The sequence below is a fragment of the Salvelinus sp. IW2-2015 genome, linkage group LG9, assembly GCF_002910315.2.
Source record: "Salvelinus sp. IW2-2015 linkage group LG9, ASM291031v2, whole genome shotgun sequence".
In the NCBI taxonomy this organism is placed as follows: Eukaryota; Metazoa; Chordata; class Actinopteri; order Salmoniformes; family Salmonidae; genus Salvelinus; species Salvelinus sp. IW2-2015.
In genome coordinates this window covers 6,730,714-6,758,048 of record NC_036849.1, presented here as the reverse complement: position 1 = coordinate 6,758,048, position 27,335 = coordinate 6,730,714, and the positions used below count along the sequence as shown (strand labels likewise).

The window sequence follows — 27,335 nt, the reverse complement described above, 5'->3', positions numbered from 1 at the left end:
AACATTCCAAGAAACTGGCCTGATAAAGTAAATCGAACACCTGTCTATTGAAAAGACAGAGTTTGGTTGTAACCCTGAAAATGTCTTTCAACTTGCCGAATTGAGCCCCATTTCAAGTTATCTTTGAGAATAATTGTTCCAGACGTGAGATGCGAATCACTTCAGTGTTATATTACATGTTTTTTACTCTAAAATACAGTGCATTCAGAAGGTATTCAGACTCCACATTTTGTTACTTTACAGCCTTATTCTAAAATTGAATGAATCATTTTTTTTAACTCTCATCAATCTACTCACAATACCCCATAAGTATTCAGACCCTTTTCTATGAGACTCGAAATGGACCTCCTGTGCATCCTGTTTCCATTGATCATCCTTGATGTATCTACAACTTGATTGGAGTCCACCTGTGGTAAATTCAAAAGACTGGACATGATTTGAAAAGGTACACGCCTGTCTATATAAGGTCCCACAGTTGACAGTGCATGTCAGAGCAAAAACCAAGCCATGAGGTCAAAGGAATTGTCCTTAGAGCTCCGAGTCAAGATTGTGTCGAGGCGCAGATCTGGGCAAGGGTACCAAAACATTTCTGCAGCATTGAAGGTCCCCAAGAACACAGCGGCCTCCATCATTCTTAAAGTTAGTAAGTTATGAACCACCAATACTCTTCCGAGAGCTGGCCGCCCAGCCAAACTGAGTAGTCATGGGAGAAGGGCCTTGGTCAGGGAGGTTCTTCTGTGGAGATGGGAGAAACTTCCAGAAGGACAACCATCTCTGCACCGCTCCACCAATCAGGCCTTTGGTATGGTAGAGTGGCCAGACGGAAGCCACTCCTCAGTAAAAGGCACATGATAGCCTGCTTGGAGTTTACCAAAAGGCACCTAAAGACTCTCAGACAATGAGAAACAAGATTCTCTGGTCTGATGAAACCAAGATTGAAATCTTTGGCCTGAATGCCAAGCGTCACGTCTGGAGGTAACCTGGCACCATCCCTACGGTGAAGCGTGGTGGCAGCATCATGCTGTGGGGATGTATTTCAGCGGCAGGGACTGGAGCAAAGTACAAAGAGTACAGATTAAAATCTGCTCCAGAGCGCTCAGGACCTCAGACTGGAGCGAAGGTTCACCTTCCAACAGGTTAACGACTCTAAGCACACAGCCAAGACAACGCAGAGGAGTGGCTTCGGGACAAGTCTCTGAATGTTCTTGAGTGGCCCAGCCAGAGCCCAGACTTGAACCTGATCGAACATCTCTGGAGGGACCTGAAAATAGCTGTGCAGCAACGCTCCCCATCCAACCTGACAGAGCTTGAGAGGATCTGCAGAGAAGAATGGGAGAAACCACCCAAATACAGGTGTGCCAAGCTTGTAGCGTCATACCCAAGAAGACTCGAGACTGTAATCGCTGCCAAAGGTGCTTCAACAAAGTACTGAGTAAAGGGTCTGAATACTTATGTCAATGTGAGATTTCAGTTTTTTATTCGTAATAAATTTACAAATTATAACATATTTTTGCTTTGTCATTATGGGGTGTTTGTAGATTGAGGGGGGGGAAACGATTTAGAATAAGGCTGTAACGTAGCAAAATGTGGAAAAAGTCAAGGGGTCTAAATACTTTCCTGAAGGCACTGTATATGAAGCCATTAGGATTGGTTATCTGCAATGGTTATGATAAATTATGCATTGTTGCGCACTGTTGGCATACTGTTGGCATACTGTATGTACAGAACAAAAATATACACGCAACATGTGAAGTGTTGGTCCCGTGTTTCATGAGCTGAAAAAAAAGATCCCAGAAATGTTCCATACGCACATAAAGCTTCTTTCTCCACATCTGGCTTCTTTACCTGCGGGATCGTATGAGACCAGCCACCCGGACAGCTGATGAAACTGCGTTTGCACAACAGAAAAAAACTGCCTGAAACTGTCTTCGGGGAAGCTCATCTGCGTGCTTGTCCATCTCACCAGGGGCTTGACTTGACTGCAGTTCAGCCTGGGAACTGGCTTCAGTGAAGCTCATCTGCGTGCTTGTCCATCTCACCAGGGTCTTGACTTGACTGCAGTTCAGCCTGGTAACTGGCTTCAGTGAAGCTCAATCTGCGTGCTTGTCCATCTCACCAGGGTCTTGACTTGACTGCAGTTCAGCCTGGTAACTGGCTTCAGTGAAGCTCATCTGCGTGCTTGTCCATTCACCAGGGTCTGACTTGACTGCAGTTCAGCCTGGTACTGGCTTCAGTGAAGCTCATCTGCGTGCTTGTCCATCTCACCAGGGTCTTGACTTGACTGCAGTTCAGCCTGGTACATGGCTTCGTGAAGCTCATCTGCGTGCTTGTCCATCTCACCAGGGTCTTGACTTGACTGCAGTTCAGCCTGGTAACTGGCTTCAGTGAAGCTCATCTGCGTGCTTGTCCATCTCACCAGGGTCTTGACTTGACTGCAGTTCAGCCTCGGTAACTGGCTTCAGTGAAGCTCATCTGCGTGCTTGTCCATCTCACCAGGGTCTTGACTTGACTGCAGTTCAGCCTGGTAACTGGCTTCAGTCGGCAAATGCTCACCTTCGATGGCCACTGGCACGCTGGAGAAGTGTGCTCTTCACGGATGAATCCTGGTTCCAACTGTACCGGGCAGACTGCATGTATGGTGTTGTGTGGGCGAGTGGTTTGTTGTTCACAACATTGAAATCAAGGTGCCCCATGGTGGTGGGGTTAGGGTATGGGCAGGCATAAGCTACGGACAACGAACACAATTGCATTTTATCGATGGCAATTTGAATGCACAGAGATACTGTGACGAGATCCTGAGGCTCATTGTGTTTCCATTCATCCGCCGCTATCACCTTATGTTTCAGCATGATAATGCACGGCCCCATGTCGCAAGGATACGTACACAATTCCTGGAAGCTGAAAATTCTCCACTTCTTCCACGGCCTGCATACTCACCAGACATGTCACCCATGTTTGGGATGCTCTAAATCGACTGGTATGACAGCGTGTTCCAGTTCCCGCCAATATCCAGCAACTTCGCACAACCATTGAAGAGCCATTGTATTCCACAGGCCACAATCAACAGCCTGATCAACTCTATGCGAAGGAGATGCGTCGCACTGCGTGATGCAAATGGTGGTCACACCAGATACTGACTGGTTTTCTGATCCACGCACCTATTTAATTTTTTTAAGTTATCTGTGACCAACAGATGCATATCTTTATTCCTAGTCATGTGAAATCCATAGATTATGGGCAAATTTATTTATTTCAATTGACAGATTTTCTTATGAACTGTAACTCTGTAAAATCTTTGAAGTTGTTGCATTTTGCATAAATTTTTTTGTTCAGTGTAGAGAGATGCGCACATTTTTTTCCAGTCCCACCCTTGTTTTAGATTTTTTTTTTTTCTTAAGGCACAATCCTAGTCATATTAGCAACCCATGAAAGTTGTTGCATCTTTAGATCTCCCTTTAAAAAAAAAAAAATCTGTCAGGTGAAACCGCAGGCATGTGCGGTGTGCTTTTGACAACGGTATTTTCCCACTAATTTCATTATGGAATGAACATTTAAGTGTGGGTTACTGCCTTGTGCACATTGCTGGCCTTATGATGTGAATAAATAATAATTTATAAATGTTTAGCTAAACGTTCTGTTCTGTTGCATCAGCCTCATTGCTTTAAAAAAAAATTACTGTAGCCTTCTGGTTGTATGAATTTGAGGTCTATCGTGCCATCGGAATTGGCTATTTCTCACACAGAAGGACAAGCTGACCATTAGAATAGGTCAACTGTTCTACTATGGGGGATATTAGATTGACATAGGCTAGAGAATTTTTCGCTGTTCAATACTCGTCTTGTTGCCTGAGGAAAAGTAAATGTGGCATCTTCAAAGTGCAAATCGGAATTCGGTAAGGACGCACGCCGTTGCATCCTCGAGTTACATGTTTTGTTAAGATGAGTATCCATCATTTCATTTGTCATTCTGAGCACTGTGGGTGGACACCCCAATGCATATGGGTCTGCTTCATTTCTCATAACTCGTTAAATTAAAATGCTGCTCGTCAAATGTCCAACGCAACATTTACCTAACGGAATCCGTGACACACACACACACACACACACACACACACACACACACACACACAGACTCAGGATTGCTAAAGAAAGTCCTATTCTAACTAGCTTTTCTATAGACTTCTACAAGGTCATCCCAGGTGAGTGGGAGTGCTCTGTCTATGCGTTGTCATTTGGGATAATCTAGTAAAAGTTGCGTTTCATTGCACCTACAACAAAGCTTTGTTCATGATCGCAACATTGCGCAACACTCCCATGACCCTGAGATTGCAACAACTTTTGAGCAGGAAGGAGGATGCAATACTGTCTGCCTGTACGGGCTTTGTACTACTTCTGCTGCTGACGTTGCAAAACATCTTGAAACGTATGTTGTGTGTAGACAGTCTCTTCTGTGTGTGTGTTTGCCGTGGCTAGACTGAGGAGTACATTTGAAAAAGACACTTGGACTTTTCACATATTGTTTATAAACACTCTTCTCGTCTTTCTATCTAGGAAACAGTTAGGGCTGTGGCGGTCACAAAATGTCGTCAGCCGGTGATTGTCAAGCAAATAACTGTCGGTCTCACGGTAATCGACAGTTAATTAACATAAACACATTTAGCATGTCCTGGCTTCCACACAGCCTACACGCCACTGATGCAGACCTTTGGAACATCTACATTTTAAAAAGTTTTAAAAAGCCATGTACCTGAACCTATACCAGCCTGAATAAAATTGAAAGGATTTTTTCTCTCCAATTGATTTGAGGGAGTGCGCGATCCCAAATTAACACAACCACTAGCATCAAAAATATTTTTTTCCCGCAATGTGTCTAATGCAACAGATCAGAACTTTTAGCTTACAATGTTGATAAACTATTAGGCCATTTCTTCACATAAGCGCAGCAAAGCGCAGATGGCAGTAGGCTATAAGCTGAAATGTTCCATTAGCAGAAAACACCATTATCAAAAGTGACCGCAAATGCAGTTATGCATGGAATGCTTTTACTATAAGGGTGCATTTTTATGGTGAAAAATGATTTTTGTCAAACTCACGCGCTGCTTATGCATACCAGTTAAGCTCTACACACCTTGTAAAGCGGATTCATGTGCTTCATTTTAAGAAGTTATTTGGCCACTAGTTAATATTGTCACCCATCAGACTATTCTTGATTTAATCCTGTCTTTATGTATAAATAATATGTGGACCATTATCATGCACTTGTATCGAAACAGGGGCAGTGGGGGAAAAAACATGTCATCTATGCACTTAAATATTAAATGGAGGACAATTTTCACGTGGTTCATTTTCATGCCAGACAGGTAGGCTATACTCCTGTTGTAAATATAAGCGATGTGTTAGGACAGTTGAGAAATTAATATAATAGGCCTAGCCTATTTTGTATTTAACCTTTTATTTAACTAGGCAAGTCAGTTGAGAACAAATGACGGCCAAACCCGGACGACGCTGGGCCAATTGTACGCCGCCCTGTGGGACTCACAATCACAGCCGGATGTGATGCAGCCTGGATTTGAACCAGTGGCTGTAGTGACACCTCTTGCACTGAGATGCAGTGCCTTAGACCGCTGCGCCACTCGGGAGCCCTGTAAGGTGCATGTTTTACCCCCCCCCCCCCCCCAAAAGAAATGCATAATATGGATGTTAAAATTGCCTGTCCCAGTCACCTCCTATTTCTACAGGAAAGTAGAACATGCAAATACAACTCAAGACACTTTAATTTGGTCTGTATTGCTTCAATAACATATCTTCATAACAGACACTGGGGGACAGCTGTGAGTGGCGAAACAAATTCTGTGAACTCTTTTCAGAAAGCCATGAAATGTGATTGACTGAAGCTATTTTGTAGCTGAAATTCTTTTAATTTCCTACTTAAACTTTTCAAGTAAAGCCTTAACTCATATCTACCTGAAGGATAATTATGAACATGGTTTAATTTGCAAATGACTAACTTTATTTGGGCATGCTCAGGTTAACTTTCCCACAGAATTATTTGTAATAATTCGGACTCTTTCTGTGATATATTTTTGTGCCAGGCAGTGTTCATGTGAACTTTAGAACCTTCAATTCAGATCCCAGTTCTTAGTGTCGGCAAAGTCACAGATCCAAAGCCTGGTATTGTAAGTTGACTTATTTCCTACAGAAAGAGTTATCGCTACAGCTGTATAACATTCACCTTGAAGCCAGGTACAGAGTAAATCTCTGTGCTGGGTTCGTTTGGCTCTTGTTAAAAGTCCAGTCAGGTCTCTCTCTGTCTGCCTCTCTCTCTTCTTTCCCATCCTTCCATCTCTCTGTCCTTCCATCTCTGTCTTTGCACGTCCACCTGTCTGTCAGTGCGTGCCCGGCGAGAGGGATCGGGTTAGAAGAGGCTCCCAGCTGTAGGGAAATGAGGAGAGCAGCTTCAGAATCGACTCTTGCACCCAATTTCAGAGGACCTGATAAGCTGCTAATGACAGTGAGAGAGAGGGGCAGGCATGGGCGGTTTCTGTCCTGTATGACCATCGCATGACCAACAGGAGGAGCTGTTTCTTCTCCTAAAGCTCTTAGTCTGAACTGAAAACAGCTCCTGTGTGATTGGTGGATGCACTACTATTGCTGTTCACTATATGGTGTACGTCTTTTGGTCAAAGTAGTGACCTATAGAGAATGCGGTGCCATTTGGGATACGGAGGGTGTTTGTGGGTGAGTACTGTAACATGTCATATATACAACACATTTATGATCTTTATTCACATTTTGGGGGGAGAGTCGGTGTCATTCACAACGTTCTCAAGCACCCTATGACTGAAATCTCCATATGAGCGGCATGATAACATATAGGCTTTATACTGTCGATATAAAATTGATAACGGTTGAATGGTCGCCTCCTTTTCTTAGGGGTTAATACCAGTACCTCTACTCTCTATAGCGGTTAAGTTTGAACGGCCCAGTTTATCTGTAGACAGCTGTAGGTAGCTTCAGTGAGGAAGACGGAGAGACAATGTGATTACAGTTTTATTATGAAATAGAAGAAAGGCAAGACAGATATTGTGATGCAAATCTCTCTCCCAGTATGCTAATTTAGTTATTAACTGACATGTTAAAATGAGGTATTCATTCCAGCTCTCCCTTTTGATCAAACCACTGAAGACTAGGTTTGCATCTCAAATGGCACCCTATTCCCTATATAGTGCATTAGAGCTATAGGGCGCTGGTCAATAGTAGTGCACTATGTAGGGTGACATTTGGCTCGTAGACTAGACAACTCTCTTTAGGTTCTGTAGTCCCTTTCTTAGCAAAGGGATTGGAGGAGCAATAAAAAATAAAAATTCTCTAAATTATTTTCACTTTCTTTAGTTCGAGCGCTTTGTTTCTGTCATTAAATAAGTCAATTAGAGAAGAGGAAAAAACATTCACATTTCACATTACTGTCAAGATAAGACATCAATATGAAAAATTTGTCGTGGCAATAGTTAATGTTTGTCATTGTCTCTTGGCTGATCTGGACTGGTATGTTGACATGTTTTTGATGAAATGTTTCTTGGTTCTCAGTTGAAGGTGGGCGGCTCAAATCAAAAGTAGAATTGTATTTGTCACATGCGCCGAATACAACAGGTGTAGACCTTTTCGTGAAATGCTCACTTACAAGCCCTTAACCAACAGTGCAGTTTTAAGAAAAATAAGAGTTGAGATAATATTTACTGAATAAACTAAAGTAAAAAAACAAATGTCACACAATAAAAAAACAATAACGAGGCTATATATATACAGAGGGTACCTGTAGTGAGTCAATGTGCGGGGGTACATGTTAGTTCAGGTAATATATACATGTAGATAGGGGTAAAGTCACTATGCATAGATGAACAGCGAGTAGCAGCAGCATAAAGCAGAGGGGGGGGGTCAATGCAAAGAGTCTGGGTAGCCATTTGATTAACTGTTCAGCAGTCTTATGGCTTGGGGGTAGAAGGTGTTAAGGAGCCTTTTGGACCTAGACATGGCTCTCCGGTACCGCTTGCCATGCGGTAGCAGAGAGAACAGTCTGACTAGGGCCATATGCACTACCCTCTGTAGCACCTTGCGGTCGGATGCCGAGTAGTTGCCATACCAGGCGGTGATGCAACCAGTCAGGATGCTCTCGATGGAGCAGCTGTAGAACTTTTTGAAGATCTGACGACCCAAGCCTAATCTTTTCAGTCTGCTGAGGGGGAATAGGTGTTGTCGTGCACTCTTCACGACTGTCTTGGTGTGTTTGGACCATGTTAGTTTGTTGGTGATGTGGACACCAAGGAACTTGAAGCTCTCAACCTGCTCCACTACAGCCCCGTCGATGTGAATGGGGGTGTGCTCGGTCCTCCTTTTCCTGTAGTCCACGATCAGCTCCTTTGTCTTGATACACTGAGGGAGAGGTTGTTATCCTGGCACCACACTGCCAGGTCTCTGACCTCCTCCCTATAGGCTGTGTCATGTTTTGACTGAAAACTTTATGATGGTGTTCGAGTCATGCTTGGCCACCGAGTCGTGGGTGAACAGGGAGTACAGGAGGGGAATAAGCACACACCCTTGAGGGGTTCCCCGTGTTGAGGATCAGCGTGGGAGACATGTTGTTGTCTACCCTCACACCCTGGGGGTGGCCCGTCAGGAAGTCCTGGATCCAGTTGCAGAGGGAGGTGTTTAGTCCCAGGTTTCTTAGCTTAGTGATGAGCTTTGAGGGCACTATGGTGTTGAACTCTGAGCTGTAGTCAATGAACAGCATTCTCACGTAGGTGTTCCTTTTGTCCAGGAGGGAAAGAGCAGTGTGGAGTGCAATAGAGATTGCATCATCTGTTGATCTGTTGGTGCGGTCTGCAAATTGGAGTGGGTCTATGGTTTCTGGCCTCTCAAAGCACTTCATGGCTAGAGACGTGAGTACTACGTGTTGGTAGTCATTTAGGTATGTTACCTTGGCTGTCTTTGGCACAGGGACTATGGTGGTCTGCTTGAGACATGTTAGTATTACAGACTCAGTCAGGGACAGGTTGAAAATGTCAGTGAAGACACTTGCCATTTGGTCAGTGCATGCACTGAGAAAACATCTTAGTTTTAGAATGTTAACCTGTTTAAAGGTGTTACTCACATCGGCTATTGAGACCATGATCACACAGTCGTCTGGAACAGCTGGTGCACGTATGCATGCTTCAGTGTTGCTTGCCTTGAAAGGTGCTTAGAAGTAATTTAGCTTGTCTGGTAGGCTCGTGTCACTGGGCAGCTCGTGGCTGGCTTTTCTTTTGTAGTCTGTAATGGTTTGCAAGCCCTGCCACATCTGACGAGTATTAGAGCCGGTGTAGTAGGATTCAATCTTAGTCCTGTATTGACGCATTGCCTGTTGGATGGTTCGTCGGAGTGCATAGTGGGATTTATTTTAAGCGTTTGGGTTAGTGTCCCAATCCTTGAAAGAGGCAGCTCTCTTTAGCTCATTGGGAATGTTGCCTGTAATCCATGGCTTCTGGTTTGGGTATGTACGTATGGTCACTATGGGGACGACGTCATCGACACACTACTCAATGCCATCGGATGAATTCCGGAACATATTCCAGTCTGTACTAGCAAAACAGTACTGTAGCTTAGCAACTGCGTCATCAGACCACTTCCGTATTGAGTGAGTCACTGGTGCTTCCTGCTTTAATTTTTGCTTGTAAGCAGGAATCAGGAGGATAGAATTATGGTCAGATTTGCCAAATGGAGGGCTAGATTATGGTTTATTACTAGTCCTAATACCATTCATCATTCATTTAAGGCATGTCATTTTAAATATTTTCATTGTACTTCATACTCCACGAAAGTAAAAATTTCTTGGTCAGGGCTTATACATTTCACTCGTTAAGAATCTGGTGCAAACATTGAATTGAGTACTCGCCCTCATCCCTAGTTACCGTTTCCTCTCAATCGTTGCTTTCATGCATTTGACTGAATTAAGGAGAATAGTAAATTATTAAGTGGCTGCTATTTGACAGAAATGTTCTGTTTTGTGGTCTTGACAGCGGGAGTGTAGTCACTAGGAACCAAACAGATGTAAACGGGACAAAAAGGGAGGGTCTTAACTGAATCTGACCAATAGAAACTCTAGTTTTCATTGCGAAATGATTTACGTTAGCAACAGTTTGGACTAAAGATTACACCCCTAGTCACCTCTCTATAAAGACAGTACCAACAATGACCGCAAGGTGGTAGTGGTGGGTTGTATACGGTGATATGAAGGTAAAATAGTAGATTGCAATACTGATGACATGAGCATAGTTATTTTCCCGCCCATGTTGTTATAATAATACTACATAGGTGTTATATACTGTTGCTAAAACCCAAAGACTGCAATACACAAACATCAGGAAACAAAACAACTGAAAACAAACAAGAAATGTAAATCACTCTAATTATGGTAAAATAACATGTGCGGGAACAGCAGCATCACTAGTATGTTATTCCTTTTGTGTGGTGACGGAGTTGTGCTGGAAGCCCAGACACCTCATGGCCCGTGGTGTTGAACAGTAAAAGTAAGGTGACGTGTAGAGATGTCTCCTCCTAACTTTGTGAACTCTCCTTCTCGGTTGGCTTGAGCTCTGTGTGGAAGGCGTGTCTGTGTCCTGGCCACATTTCCTCTCTTCTCCACTACGTCTCCTTTCACCTCATCCCCCTCTCCACACTCCCTCTTTCATTATTTTGTCATCTTCGCCGCACCTCTTCCTCCTTTCCCTCTCCTCTACTCCTCCTTCCCTCGCTCATCCCTCTTCTGCCCCCCTCCCCCCTCTCCTCTCTCCTGTCCTCTGCTCAGGTTGGGGGCTGGTGTCAATGTAATGACTACTGTCAACGTCAGCCCCTCTCTCATCCCTCTCTCTGTTTTTCTAAAGCGGGCCGGCCGCAGATGACCGGGCTGGAAAATTAGCTTGTCGCATTGGCTTTGAATTGAATTGACCTGATTGTACCTTCCGTACATGTTGAGTGGCTTGGAGACGGACAAAAAAAAACAACCTCTTCTCTCCCTCCCTGTCCAGTCCATCCCAGCCCCCCTTCCTTGAATTCCACACACACTGTCAGTCAGTCAGTTCTACATGTCTTTCTAAGTGAAGCATAGCAGAGTGTGTGTGTGTGTGTGTGTGTGTGTGTGTGTTTGTAGTTGTGTGTGCGGACCTCATAAGGTGACCTCTGTATGCAGCGAATGCAAAGTAACCTTGGAGCGTGTGTGTGTGTGTGTGTGTGTGGCGCGTGGTGTGATGAGAAATGGGTTAGTGTCCCGGTGGTGTCGTTTCCCTTCCTCTCTGAGGCGCTCCAGGTATCCATCTGTCTAACCTTCTCTCACTCTCTGACGAGTCAAATGAGAAAGATGGACACCCTCGCCGTGTGCGGTGCATCCCGCCGTCATACATTGCAACATGGCGGAAAAAAGGTTCATGAAGGTTATTTATTTACATTCACAATGGTCAGGATTTACCATTCTGGTAACTTTAATTTTGGACTAAGGCAAAAATCTACAAGGAAAATATCTGCTACATTTACTTCTGGTTTGATCCCAACCCCTTTGAAAGGCTGTACATGTAAATACACCGGTTGGCGCAGCGCCCGATCAATGTGTGCTTCTCGTCTTCCTCTCCTGCCCTTCCATGTCACGTCCACAGTCAGGCAGCAGACAGGGCCCAGCCTGGGATCAGGTATGGCTGCTGGGCTCGACGACGCCCCTCCTCTCCGCTAGGATCCATCCGCCAGCCTAGACTCTTATCTTTTAATGGATGTCGGAGCAGGACGAGGCTCAACACTGCTCCTCCACACCCGTACCTCTCAGTCACAACCAGGGTGGGGGAGGAAGAGAGAGCTGCTGGGGTATTATCCCATCACCGTGCCTCAATATTTGGGAACACCCTGTCAACCATCATCTGAGTGTCTAAGAGTTAAAGTAGAACCTTCTATTGAACTTAGGCTTATTTGAGGTACAGKGGGGGGGGGGGGGGGGGGKKGGGKTGGACAGTGCGTGTCATGTGGCCCAGTGAGCGTGATTCTCCTCACTTTACTGTAGCGATGAATCAGTGTCACTGCAGGACTGTCTCTATTATACGCAGCCATTCTGCCACGCCAGCCATCCGCCCAGTGGGAGAAAGATGATGTGACCGCTCTTACCTTAACACGCCTAGCCTGTGTATGTCAACTCCCTCAACACTCCCTATTATAATCAACGGAATACTACTTTGAAGAGACAGCTGGGTAAACAGGCCGATCAGCCAGACATGTTGTGTTAATGACCTACCACCACACATACGCCACGAGGTGGTTGTGTGTGTAACCGAGCGAGAGCCTTCGCTACAATGTCTTACTCTGGGTTTCCTACTGAACTCCAGTCTATTTTTACTGCAGCTCACTTTGCATGTTGGGGAGAAAGAGCTTCAGGAAGCACAGTTATTAGACCCTGGTGCTATGCTCTCTTCCCCCTCGCTCGCTCTCTGCCCCCTCGCCCCTCGCTCGCTCTCTGCCCCCTCGCTCTCTCAATTCAATTCAAGGGCTTTATTGGCATGAGAAACATATGTTTACATTGCCAAAGCAAGTAGATAATAAACAATAAAAATGAACAGTAAACATTACACTCACAGAAGTTACAAAATAATAAAGACATTTCAAATGTCATGTCTATATACAGTGTTGTAACGATGTGCAAATAGTCAAAGTACAAAAAGGAAAATAAATATAGGTTGTAATTACAATGGTGTTTTGTTCTTCACTGTTTGCCCTTTTCTTGTGGCAACAGGTCACAAATATTGCTGCTGTGATGGCACACTGTGGTATTTCACCCAGTAGATATGGGAGTTTATCAAAATTGGGTTTGTTTTCTAATTCTTTGTGGATCTGTGTAATCTGAGGGATATAATATGGTCATACATTTGGCAGGAGGTTTGGAAGTGCAGCTCAGTTTCCACCTCATTTTGTGGGCAGTGTGCACATACAGTGAGGGGGGAAAGTATTTGATCCCCTGCTGATTTTGTACGTTTGCCCACTGACAAAGAAATGATCAGTCTATAATTTTAATGGTAGGTTTATTTGAACAGTGAGCAACAGAATAACAACAAAAAAATCCAGAAAAACACATGTCAAAAATGTTATAAATAGATTTGCATTCTATTGAGGGAAATAAGTATTTGACCCCTCTGCAAAACATGACTTAGTACTTGGTGGCAAAACCCTTGTTGGCAATCAGAGGTCAGACGTTTCTTGTAGTTAGCCACCAGGTTTGCACACATCTCAGGAGGGATTTTGTCCCACTCCTCTTTGCAGATCTTCTCCAAGTCATTAAGGTTTCGAGGCTGACGTTTGGCAACTCGAACCTTCAGCTCCCTCCACAGATTTTCTATGGGATTAAGGTCTGGAGACTGGCTAGGCCACTCCAGGATCTTAATGTGCTTCTTCTTGAGCCACTCCTTTGTTGCCTTGGCTGTGTGTTTTGGGTCATTGTCATGCTGGAATAACCATTTTCAATGCCCTGGCTGAGGTTCTCACCCAAGATTTGACGGTACATGGCCCCGTCCATCGTCCCGTTGATGCAGTGAAGTTGTCCTGTCCCCTTAGCGGAAAAACACCCCCAAAGCATAATGTTTCCACCTCCATGTTTGACGGTGGGGATGGTGTTCTTGGGGTCATAGGCAGCATTCGTCCTCCAAACACGGGTTGAGTTGATGCCAAAGAGCTCCATTTTGGTCTCATCTGACCACAACACTTTCACCCAGTTGTCCTCTGAATCATTCAGATGTTCATTGGCAAACTTCAGACGGCATGTATATGTGCTTTCTTGAGTAGGGGGACCTTGCGGGTGCTGCAGGATTTCAGTCCTTCACGGCGTAGTGTGTTAACAACTGTTTTCTTGGTGACTATGGTCCCATCTGCCTTGAGATCATTGACAAGATCCTCCCGTGTAGTTCTGGGCTGATTCCTCACCGTTCTCATGCTCATTGCAACTCCACGAGGTGAGATCTTGCATGGAGCCCCAGGCCGAGGGAGATTGACAGTTCTTTTGTTTCTTCCAATTGCGAATAATCGCACCAACTGTTGTCACCTTCTCACCAAGCTGCTTGGCGATGGTCTTGTAGCCCATTCCAGCCTTGTGTAGGTCTACAATCTTGTCCCTGACATCCTTGGAGAGCTCTTTGGTCTTGGCCATGGTGGAGAGTTTGGAATCTGATTGATTGCTTCTGTGGACAGGCGTCTTTTATACAGGTAACACGCTGAGATTTGGATCACTCCCTTTAAGAGTGTGCTCCTAATCTCAGCTCGTTACCTGTATAAAAGACACCTGGGAGCCAGAAATCTTTCTGATTGAGAGGGGTTCAAATACTTATTTCCTACCATTAAAATTATAGTCTGATCATTTCTTTGTCAGTGGGAAAACGTACAAAATCAGCAGGGGATCAAATACTTTTCCCCTCAGTGTAGCCTGTCTTCTCTTGAGCCAGGTCTGCCCACGGCGGCCTTTCTCAATAGCAAGGCTATGCTCACTGAGTCTGTACATAGTCAAAGCTTGCTCGCTCCCTCTGCTCCCCCTCTGCTCGCGCTCTCTACTCGCGCTCTCGCTCTCTGCTCTCGCTCTCTGCTCTCGCTCTCTGCTCTCGCGCTCTCGCTCTCTGCTCGCGCTCTCTCTCTGCGGCGCTCTCGCTCTCTCTCTCTCTGCTCGCGCTCTCGCTCGCTCCCTCTGCTCTCTTTCTCCCCCTCTGTCTTTCTAGGTGTGAAATGTGCTAGTCCCCCCTCCCTCTAGCTCCTGCTAGGTTGTAAATGAGCCCTTGGAGGCGTCCAGTGTGTGGCTTTAAATGTAGATTTCTGTGTCACTGGTGGCTCTCTGTCACCCAAATTGATGAAGCAGATTTATGACGTCTGCTGGGCACAACAAATTAAGTTGACAGTGATGTATGGGGGGCTAACGCCATCCTGATCCTAGCTTGCACCGTGGACGCTAACACATGCGCGCGTGCGCACAGACACACACCTCTAACAGACACACGCTAACACACATGGCGCTCAATAACACACCCCTCACACACATTTACACACACCACTAACACACTCTTGTTAGTATCAGCCGCATAACGAAATTCCACACTGATTATTTTTTTTCTTTTTTTTACTCTCTCTCTTCTATCCTCCATCTGTCCTTCTTTTTCTCTCCTCCTAACCTTTCATTTCCAGACTCATCCGACCACCAGTAAACTGCCCTTGAAGGACGCCTTTACGTACGACGACTACAGGTTGGTGTGTGTGTGCCAGCGTCGGCCTGCTTTTGAAGTGCTTGCCCTCCACCCCCACGTTTTGTGTGTGCGCGGCGCATGTCCGTGCGCGTGTCAGACAGTCTGAGAATGTAGAACAACTGCCGGCATCCAGAATGGCCCGTTTTTTTTAAACGGAGTGTTTATTTTCCTCGCTCTTTCGTTTGAGGGAATCATTTATCGGCGGCCTCTTTTCATCTTCCCATTGTGTTGAGCGTGATACAGACCTCCGCTCCCGCCGGGCGACGTGTTGTGGGAATGACGGAGCTAGGACGGCGTGTGTTATCTTGTCACCGTGGCGCCAAAGGCTTTTTGGAGGAACCGCTGTTAGCCCAGTTTAGAATGTCGTTTTTAGAATGATAATTCTCCGCGCATGCCTCGACATCATTATAACAAGATCACAGATTGATATTTATTGGATTCCCTAGTCTTCAAATAATAATCAAGATGATATTATTGTTCAATCGCCTACAGTACCATCCACAACAGTGGTCACTAGGACAAACACTTAGTTTCGCGTACTTCAAATGTTACTAAAGTTAAGGTTATGATTTAGGACTAATGTCCCGACCACCTGAGGCTATAACTAACAGCTATTCAGGAAAACACAGGGCCCTTGTTGTGATTGGTTAGTCCAGGAAAGTGGGTCTTGTTGCTGATGTGATAATTGGCTGACCGTGACCTTTGACCCCTAATAGATGGGCGGTTTCCTCGGTGATGACCCGTCAGAACCAGATCCCTACAGAGGACGGTAGCCGCGTCACCCTCGCCCTAATCCCTCTCTGGGACATGTGTAACCATACCAACGGTCTGGTGAGTACTACAAACACGCTATTATACACTATAACATGGCTGAAACGCAATGGTGTAAAGTATTTAAGTAGTGCTTGAAAGTATTTTTACTTAAGTATTTTTTGGAGGGGTATCTGTACTTTACTATTTTTTTTATTTTTGACAACTTTTTATTTTTACTTCACTACATGCCTAAAGAAAATGATACTCGTTACATTTTGAATGCTTAGCAGGACAGGAAAATTGTCAAATTCACGCACATCCCTGGCCATCCCTACTACCTGATCTGGCGGACTTACTAAACACAAATGTTTTGTTTGTAAATGATGTTGGAGTGTGCTATTCGTAAATTTAAACATTTTTTTTATTTTTAGAAAATGATGCTGTCTGCTTTGCTTAATATAAGGAATTTGAAATGATTTATACTTTTCCTTTTGATACTTATGTATATTTAAACCCAAATACTTTTTTGACTTTTACTCAAGTTGTATTTTACTGGGTGACTTTTACTTGAGTCATTTTCTAAAGTATCTTTGACAATTTGGGTACTTTTTCCACCACTGCTGAAACGGGCCTGTTGCATGGGCTGAAACGGGCCTGTTGCACAACTGCACACGAACATCCTCTACCCACTGTGCGAGAGGTTTGAATTAAATGTATGTTTTAAAATCCTAGGTTTTTTGTTTAAAAAAATTACACACACACACACACACAATCAAGACATCTGCTGTAGATAATTGTAGATTTGAGAGAAACCACACCAGTGTAATGTGTTTTCCTAAGATGGTTACGCTTATCTCATGGGTTCTTTTTATTTATCGCAATCATTTGGCTTTGATTGTATTCAGTGAGTGATTGTAAAGGAGCGATAATATCTCCTCCTTGCGTGCGCATGTAAACTGCATCTACGCCCCTTAAATTAGATCTGATTTGTGAAAGCCTGCTATGTAGACAAAGCGAGTCATTAAATACATGTAATACAATGTATTCCCTTGGTTTTAGTTTAATAAAAATGGGTTACAACTTCCTCCAAGATATTCCCACATTTTATTGCTCGTCTTCAGCCCTGGTTCCTGCAGTGTTACTCAAGGGTGAGAAATGGTGTGGGTTCGTTCAATTTCCTTCATTTCTGCCCATTTGTAAACTCACTAAATACGGATAAAGGAATTATATGTATTGATATACTCATTGATTACATATGCTAAACCAATACATTCATGTTTTGAAATAAATTTGCTTGCTGATTTTTGTTCATTAGTCCCTTGAGTTTGTTACCAAACGAATGGAGGATTTGATATACAGCTCTTCTAATACTAGGAGGGAAAATATTGTACATTTGTTAGATTAGCTGGTCACGTACAGTATATGAAATAAACATGCTGTAAATTGTTTCGCTTCACTTTGCAGCTCTGAACTTTAACCACATTAAATGTTTTACTGTAAAGTGTGTTATGTTTTGAAATGCACTTTGAATAAACTTTGATTTGAACCAGTCCATATAAAACCAAGAGCGTTGGGCCAGTAACCGAAAGGTATCTGGTTCGAATCCCCGAGCTGACTAGGTGAAAAAATCTGCCTGTGCCCTTGAGCAAGGCACTTAACCCTAATTGCTCCTGTAAGTCGCTCTGGATAAGAACTAAAATGTGACTGTAAAATGCTTCCATGAGCTTTTCCAACTGTCACTAATCAATCAGTGAGTTACAATTAGCCTGTTGTGTGTTTCTCAGATCACCACTGGTTACAACCTGGAGGATGACCGGTGTGAGTGTGTGGCTCTGCAGGACTACAAAGAGAACGACCAGGTGAGTCTGGGCAGCATGACACCACTGCGCCGTTTACTCTTACAATAAAAAACTAGCATCCTGTCCAGGGGGATGTACATGTACATCAAGCTGCCTCACGCTACAGAAACAGGCGATAGGATGTTTATATATGTCAGGGAGCGGGAGAAGGTCAGGCTGGGTTTGAGTTAGCTGGGCCATGCCTGACTTATTGGCTGGAGGGAGTTTCCACAGTTGTTAAATCCGTGCTTTGGGAGAGGGGTGGAGAATCGGGACTCCACCAACTTCTACAGCTCCCTCTCCTCCCCATCTCCACCTCTCTTTTTAGAATGGGAATTATTTGATAAGATTTAGAGACAGCAAAGTGTGTGTGTGGGGGTGGGGGTGTGATGGGGAGTCGAGCCTCTTGATCCTATGATTCCTCCGGCAGATGTCACCGTCCGGCCGAAGTGCCCTCAGCTCACAGAGTGTGTGTCTGAAATAGCACCCTATTCCCTATCTAGTGTACTACTTTTGACCAGAGCGCTATGGTTCCTGGTAAAAAAAAAAAAAATGTGCACGATATAGGGAATAGGGTGCCATTTCTGGACGTGGAACCTGCCTGAGCTCACAGACACACAAACCACTAAGCTACATTCCCTCCTAAGCTTTATCACTCCTCCTCTCTATCCCCTGCCCCGTCACTCGCTCTCCTTTACCTAGCACACTCCTTCTGCTATCTGTAAATGTGGATGTAATATGTTGGAGCCGTACGCGAGCAGAGTGGTGTGGGGATTCTCTGTGCCCATGTGTAGCTTCCACTAGATCAGAAATGATAACATGATTATGATGGAAAATGGTACAGAGGAATAGTGGGTGGAATGTTCACCACATTGCTTACATCCAAATGATCCAATCTACAGGAACCTTCTGGAGGTTGAGTTCGAATCGGATGATAAAGGGGATGTTCAGCTGACTTTAGCCGCCAGCCAGTAAAATACTAACGTTTTGTAGTGGCTGTTTTTTGTATACAGTATTTCCTGTTTTCAGGGAGAAAAACCGTCTAACATTAAGTTGTAAAATACTGAACTTCCCCTTTTTAATGGGTTCTCTCGTCTGTCCTCAGATTTACATATTCTATGGGACGCGGTCCAACGCTGAGTTTGTGATCCACAACGGCTTCTTCTTCCAGGAGAACGCCCACGACAGGGTCAAGATCAAACTGGGCGTGTCCAAGAGTGAACGGCTGTACGCCATGAAGGCGGAGGTGCTGGCCCGCGCTGGCATCCCCTCGTAAGTAGAGAGGCGGCCGCACACACGCAGGCATCCCCTCGGAGGGAGGGAGGGAGGGAGAAAGAGGGGGTAGCGCGAGAGAAAACAAATTATCTCTCTCCATTATGTCAGAGACGGGTAATTTCAGGAGGGCAATATTTTCCAGAATTTCAGTGAATTGATCAATGTGACAATTGGCAGGACATGGCTGACGTTATTACACTGCAAACACATTACTGAGGCCTGCTCTGGTCTAGCAGCATTACTATTACATTACGTCTCTCTCTGCCCATCGCTATCACAACAGTACATACAGGAGAGGAGAATTTACTCTGAAAACAAAAGCTGCACTGTGACATGAAGGGTGCATCACAAATGGCACACTATTCCATGGCTGGCCAACCGTGTTCCTGGAGTGCTACCTGCCTTTTAGGCTATCCAGGAAGGGGCTTAACATTCCTTTAATGCGGGCATTACTTTTGACCAGAGCCCGCTGTGGTTCGAAAACGCCTTTTCCGTATATATCCCAGTGTATGTATGGGCGACAGACAGGCAGTGTGCCGTTGCCCCGGTGCTTTCCGTATATATCCCAGTGTATGTATGGGCGACAGACAGGCAGGCAGCGTTGCCCCGGTGCTTTCCGTATATATCCCAGTACACGCCTGTCCGTCGCCCATACATACACTGATAATATACGGAAAGCACCGGGCAACACGCCTTGTCCGTCAGCCATACATACACTGAATATATACGGAAAGCACCGGGCAACACTGGCCTGTCCGTCGCCATACATACACTGGGATATATACGGAAAGCACCGGGGCAACACTGCCTGTCCGTCGCCCATACATACACTGGGATATATACGGAAAGCACCGGGGCAACGCTGCCTGTCCGCGCCCATAACCTACACTGGATATATACGGAAAGCAACCGGGCAACGCTGCCTGTCTGTCGCCCATACATACACTGGGATACAGTGGGGAGAACAAGTATTTGATACACTGCCGATTTGCAGTTTTTCCTACTTACAAAGCATGTAGAGGTCTGTAATTTTATCATAGGTACACTTCAACTGTGAGAGACGGAATCTAAAACAAAATCCCGAAAATCACATTAATGATTTTTAAGGTAATTAATTACATTTTATTGCAAGACATAAGTATTTGATACATCAGAAAAGCAGAATTAATATTGGTACTGAATCCTTTGTTTGCAATTACAGAGATCATACGTCCTGTAGTTCTTGACCAGGTTTGCACAAACTGCAGCAGGGATTTTGGCCCACTCCTCCAATACAGACCTTCTCCAAGATCCTTCAGGTTCGGGCTGTCGCTGGCAATACGGACTTTCAGCTCCCTCCAAAGATTTTCTATTGGGTTCAGGTCTGGAGACTGGCTAGGCCACTCCAGGACCTTGAGATACTTCTTACGGAGCCACTCCTTAGTTGCCCTGGCTGTGTGTTTCGGGTCGTTGTCATGCTGGAAGACCCAGCCACGACCCATCATCAATGCTCTTAGTGAGGGAAGGAGGTTGTTGGCTAAGATCTCGCAATACATGGCCCCATCCATCCTCCCCTCAATACGGTGCAGTCGTCCTGTCGCCTTGCAGAAAAGCATCCCCAAAGAATGATTTTCCACCTCCATGCTCACGGTTGGGATGGTTTCTTGGGGTTGTACTCATCCTTCTTCTTCCTCCAAACACGGCGAGTGGAGTTTAGACCAAAAAGCTCTATTTTTGAATCATCAGACCACATGACCTTCTCCCATTCCTCCTCTGGATCATCCAGATGGTCATTGGCAAACTTCAGACGGGCCTGGACATGCGCCTGCTTGAGCAGGGGGACCTTGTGGGCGCGCAGGATTTTAATCCATGACGGCGTAGTGTGTTACTAATGTTTTCTTTGAGACTGTGGTCCCAGCTCTCTTCAGGTCATTGACCAGGTCTGCCGTGTAGTTCTGGCTGATCCCTCACCTTCCTCATGATCATTGATGCCCACGAGGTGAGATCTTGCATGGAGCCCCAGACCGAGGGTGATTGACCACATCTTGAACTTCTTCTATTTTTCTCTATTTCTAATAATTGCGCCAACAGTTGTTGCCTTCTCAACAAGCTGCTTGCCTATTGTCCTGTAGCCCATCCCAGCCTTGTGCAGGTCTACAATTTTATCCTTGATGTCCTTACCACAGCTCTCTGGTCTTGGCCATTGTGGAGAGGTTGGAGTCTGTTTTGATTGAGTGTGTGGACAGGTGTCTTTTATACAGGTAACGAGTTAAAACAGGTGCAGTTAATACAGGTAATGGAGTGGAGAACAGGAGGGCTTCTTAAAGAAAACTAACAGGTCTGTGAGAGCCGGAATTCTTACGGTTGGTAGGTGTCAAATACTTATGTCATGCAATAAAAATGCAAATGAATTACTTAAAAATCATACAATGTGATTCTGGATTTTTGTTTTAGATCCGTCTCTCACAGTTGAAGTCCATGATAAAAATTACAGACCTCTACATGCTTGTAAGTAGGAAAACCTGCAAAATCGGCGAGTGTATCAAATACTGTGTCTCTCCCACTTGTATAATCGGAAAAGCACTGGGGCAACGGCACACTGCCTGTCCGGCGCCCATAACATACACTGGATGATATATACGGAAAGCACCGGGGCAACGCTGCCTGTTTGTCGCCCATACATACACTGGGATATATACGGAAAGGACCGGGCAACGCTTGTCCTGTGCCGTCTGTCGCCTCATTCAACACTGGGATATAATTCGGAAAGCACCGGGGCAAACGCTTGCCTGCCTGTCTGTCGCCTCATACATACACTGGGAATATATACGGAAAGCACCGGGCAACGGCACACTGCCTGTCTGTCGCCCATACATACACTGGGATATATACGGAAAAGGCGTTTTCGAACACAGCGGGCTCTGGTCAAAAGTAATGCCCGCATTAAAGGAATGTTAAGTCCCCCTGGATAGCCTAAAGGCAGGTAGCACTCCAGGAACACGGTTGGCCAGCCATGGAATAGTGTGCCATTTGTGATGACCCTCATGTCACAGTGCAGCTTTTGTTTTCAGAGTAAATTCTCCCTCCTGTATGTACTGTTGTGATAGCGATGGGCAGAGAGAGACGTAATGTAATAGTAATGGCTGTAGACCAGAGCCAGCCTCAGTAATGTGTTGCAGTGTAATAACGTCAGCCATGTCTGCCAATTGTCACATTGATCAATTCACTGAAATTCTGGAAAATATGCCTCCTTGAAATTACCCGTCTCTGACATAATGGAGAGAGATAATTGTTTTTCTCTCGCGCTACCGCCCTTCTTTCTCCCTCCCTCCCTCCCTCCGAGGGGATGCCTCGTGTGTGTGCGGCCGCCTCTCTACTTACGAGGGAGATGCCAGCGCGGGCCAGCACCTCCGCCTTCATGGCGTACAGCCGTTCACTCGTGACACGCCCAGTTTGATCTTGACCCTGTCGTGGGCGTTCTCCTGAGAAGAAAGCCGTTGTGGATCACAAACTCAGCGTTGGACCGCGTCCACATAGAATATGTAAATCTGAGGACAGACGAGAGAACCCATTAAAAAGGGAGAGTTCAGTATTTTACAACTTAATGTTAGACGGTTTTTCTCCTGAAAACAGAAAATACTGTATACAAAAAACAGCCACTACAAAACGTTAGTATTTTACTGGTGGCGGCTAAAGTCAGCTGAACATCCCCTTTATCATCCGATTCGAACTCAACCTCCAGAAGTTCCTGTAGATTGGATCATTTTGGATGTAAGCAATGTGGTGAAACATTCCACCCACTATTCCTCTGTACCATTTTTCCATCATAATCATGTTATCATTCTGATCTAGTGGAAGCTACACATGGGCACAGAGAATCCCCACACCACTCTGCTCGCGTACGGCTCCAACATATTACATCACATTTACAGATAGCAGAAGGAGTGTGCTAGGTAAAGGAGAGCGAGTGACGGGGCAGGGGATAGAGAGGAGGAGTGATAAAGCTTAGGAGGGAATGTAGCTAGGGTTTGTGTGTCTGTGAGCTCAGGCAGGTTCCACGTCAGAAATGGCACCCTATTCCCTATATCGTGCACATTTTTTTTTTTTTTTACCAGGAACCATAGCGCTCTGGTACAAAAGTAGTACACTAGATAGGGAATAGGGTGCTATTTCAAGACACACACTCTGTGAGCTGAGGGCACTTCGGCCGGACGGTGACATCTGCGGGAGGAATCATAGGATCAAGAGGCTCTGACTCCCATCACACCCCCACCCCACACACACTTTGCTGTCTCTAAATCTTATCAAATAATTCCCATTCTAAAAAGAGAGGTGGAGATGGGGAGGAGAGGGAGCTGTAGAAGTTGGTGGAGTCCCGATTCTCCACCCCTCTCCAAAGCACGGATTTAACAACTGTGGAAACTCCCTCCAGCCAATAAGTCAGGCATGGCCGCAGCTAACTCAAAACCCAGCCTGACCTTCCCCCGCTCCCTGACATATATAACATCCTATCGCCTGTTTCTGTAGCGTGAGGCAGCTTGATGTACATTACATCCCCCTGGACAGGATGCTAGTTTTTATTGTAAGAGTAAACGGCGCAGTGGTGTCATGCTGCCCAGACTCACCTGGTCGTTCTCTTTGTAGTCCTCCAGAAGCCACACACTCACACCGTTCATCCTCCAGGTTGTAACCAGTGGTGATCTGAGAACACACAACAGGCTAATTGTAACTCACTGATTGATTAGTGACAGTTGGAAAAGCTCATGGAAGCATTTTACAGTCACATTTTAGTTCTTATCCAGAGAGCGACTTACAGGAGCAATTAGGGTTAAGTGCCTTGCTCAAGGGCACAGGCAGATTTTTTCACCTAGTCAGCTCGGGGATTCGAACCAGATACCTTTCGGTTACTGGCCCAACGCTCTGGTTTTATATGGACTGGTTCAAATCAAAGTTTATTCAAAAGTGCATTTCAAAACATAAACACACTTTACAGTAAAACATTTAATGTGGTTAAAGTTCAGAGCTGCAAAGTGAAGCGAAACAATTTACAGCATGTTTATTTCTATACGTACGTGACCACTAATCTAACAAATGTACTATATTTTCCCTCCTAGTATTAGAGAGGCTGTATATCAAATCCTCCATTCGTTTGTAACAAACTCAAGGGACTAATGAACAAAAATCAGCAAGCAAATTTATTTCAAAACATGAATGTATTGGTTTAGCATATGTAATCAATGAGTATATCAATACATATAATTCTTTTACCGTATTTAGTGAGTTTACAAATGGGCAGAAATGAAGGAAATTGAACGAACCCACACCATTTCTCACCCTTGAGTAACACCTGCAGGAACCAGGGCTGAAGACGAGCAATAAATGTGGAAAATCTTGGAGGAAGTTGTAACCCATTTTTATTAAACTAAAACCAAGGGAATACATTGTATTACATGTATTTAATGACTCGCTTTGTCTACATAGCAGGCTTTCACAAATCAGATCTAATTTAAGGGGCGTAGATGCAGTTTACTGCGCACGCAGGAGGAGATATTATCGCTCCTTTACAATCACTCACTGAATACAATCAAAGCCAAATGATTGCGATAAATAAAAGAACCCATGAAATAGCGTAACCATCTTAGGAAACACATTACACTGGTGTGGTTTCTCTCAAATCTACAATTATCTACAGCAGATGTCTTGATTGTGTGTGTGTGTGTGTGTAATTTTTTTAAACAAAAAACCTAGGATTTTAAAACATATTAATTCAAACCTCTCGCACAGTGGGTAGAGGATGTTCGTTGTGCAGTTGTGCAACAGGCCGTTTCAGCCCATGCAACAGGCCCGTTTCCAGCATGGTGGAAAAAGTACCCAAATTGTCAAAGATACTTTAGAAAAATGACTCAAGTAAAGTCACCCAGTAAAATACAACTGAGTAAAAAGTCAAAAAAGTATTTGGGTTTAAATATACATAAGTATCAAAGAAAAGTATAAATCATTTCAAATTCCTTATATTAAGCAAAGCAGACAGCATCATTTTCTAAAAATAAAAAAAATGTTAAAATTTACGAATAGCACACTCCAACATCATTTACAAACAAAACATTTGTGTTTAGTAAGTCCGCCAGATCAGGTAGTAGGGATGGCCAGGGATGTGCGTGAATTTGACAATTTTCCTGTCCTGCTAAGCATTCAAAATGTAACGAGTATCATTTTCTTTAGGCATGTAGTGAAGTAAAAATAAAAAGTTGTCAAAAATAAAAAAAAATAGTAAAGTACAGATACCCCTCCAAAAAATACTTAAGTAAAATACTTCAAGCACTACTTAAATACTTTACACACATTGCGTTTCAGCCATGTTATAGTGTATAATAGCGTGTTTGTAGTACTCACCAGACCGTTGGTAGGTTACACATGTCCCAGAGAGGGAATTAGGGCGAGGGTGACGCGGCTACCGTCCTCTGTAGGGATCTGGTTCTGACGGGTCATCACGAGGAAACCGCCCATCTATTAGGGGTCAAAGGTCACGGGTCAGCCAATTATCACATCAGAACAAGACCCACTTTCCTGGACTAACCAATCCAACAAGGGCCCTGTGGTTTTCCTGAATAGCTGTTAGTTATAGCCTCAGGTGGTCGGGACATTAGTCCTAAATCATAACCTTAACTTTAGTAACACATTTGAAGTACGCGAAACTAAGTGTTTGTCCTAGTGACACTGTTGTGGATGGTAACTGTAGGCGATTGAACAATAATATCATCTTGATTAATTTGAAGACTAGGGAATCCAATAAATATCAATCTGTGATCTTGTTATAATGATGTCGAGGCATGCGCGGAGTAATTATCATTCAAAAAACGACATTCTAAACTGGGCTAACAGCGGTTCCTCCAAAAAGCCTTTGCGCCACGGTGACAAGATAACACACGCCGTCCTAGCTCCGTCATTCCCACAACACGTCGCCCGGCGGGAGCGGAGGTCTGTATCAACGCTCAACACAATGGGAAGATGAAAAGAGGCGCGCCGATAAATGATTCCCTCAAACGAAAGAGCGAGGAAAATAAACACTCGTTTAAAAAAAAAAACGGGCCATTCTGGATGCGGCAGTTGTTCTACATTCTCAGACTGTCTGACACGCGCACGGACATGCGCCGCGCACACCAAAACGTGGGGGTGGAGGGCAAGCACTTCAAAAGCAGGCCGACCTGGCACACACACACCAACCTGTAGTCGTCGTACGTAACGGTCCTTCAAGGGCAGTTTATGGTGGTCGGATGAGTCTGGAATGAAAGGTTAGGAGGAGAGAAAAAGAAGGACAGATGAGATAGAAGAGAGAGAGTAAAAAAAAGAAAAAAAATAATCAGTGTGGAATTTCGTTATGCGGCTGATACTAACAAGAGTGTGTTAGTGGTGTGTGTAAATGTGTGTGAGGGTGTGTTATTGAGCGCGCCATGTGTGTTAGCGTGTGTCTGTTAGAGGTGTGTGTCTGTGCGCACGCGCGCATGTGTTAGCGTCCACGGTGCAAGCTAGGGATCAGGATGGCGTTTAAGCCCCCCAGTAATCACTTGTCAACTACATTTGTTGTGCCACAGCAGACGTCATAAAATCTGCTTCATTCAATTTGGGTGACAGAGAGCCCACCATGACACAGAAATCTACATTTAAAGGCCACACACTGGAGCGCCTCCAAGGGCTCATTTACAACCTAGCAGGAGCTAGAGGGAGGGGGACTAGCACATTTCACACCTAGAAAGACAGAGGGGGAGAAAGAGAGCAGAGGGAGCGAGCGAGAGCGCGAGCAGGAGAGAGAGAGAGCGAGAGCGCGCAGAGAGAGAGCGCGAGCAGAGAGCGAGAGCGCGAGAGCAGAGAGCGAGAGCAAAGAGCGAAGCAGAGAGCGAGAGCGCGAGTAGAGAGCGCGAGCAAGAGGGGGCAAGAGGGAGCGAGCAAGCTTTGCACTATGTACAGACTCAGTGAGCATAGCCTTGCTATTGAGAAAGGCCGCCGTGGGCAGACCTGGCTCAAGAGAAGACAGCTACACTGAGGGGAAAAGTATTTGATCCCCTGCTGATTTTGTACGTTTTCCCCACTGACAAAGAAATGCTCAGACAATAATTTTAATGGTAGGAAATAAGTATTGAACCCCTCCTCAATTCAGAAAGATTTCCTGGCCCAGGTGTCTTTTAATACAGGTACACGAGCTGCAGAATTAA

General features: G+C 44.8%; 1 protein-coding gene across 2 annotated transcripts in view; it reads left to right on the top strand.

Annotated features, from left to right (window-relative positions):
- The window catches only part of setd3 (SET domain containing 3, actin histidine methyltransferase), a 59,752-nt gene that overhangs the window by 26,399 nt on the left and 6,018 nt on the right, over positions 1-27,335 (top strand). For both annotated transcript variants that reach the window (XM_023994069.2, XM_023994066.2), the window contains exons 7-10: positions 15,222-15,280; positions 15,997-16,111; positions 17,818-17,892; positions 18,977-19,143. In XM_023994069.2, coding sequence (XP_023849837.1) covers positions 15,222-15,280; positions 15,997-16,111; positions 17,818-17,892; positions 18,977-19,143 — 416 coding nt within the window. The remainder of the gene's footprint in view (positions 1-15,221; positions 15,281-15,996; positions 16,112-17,817; positions 17,893-18,976; positions 19,144-27,335) is intronic.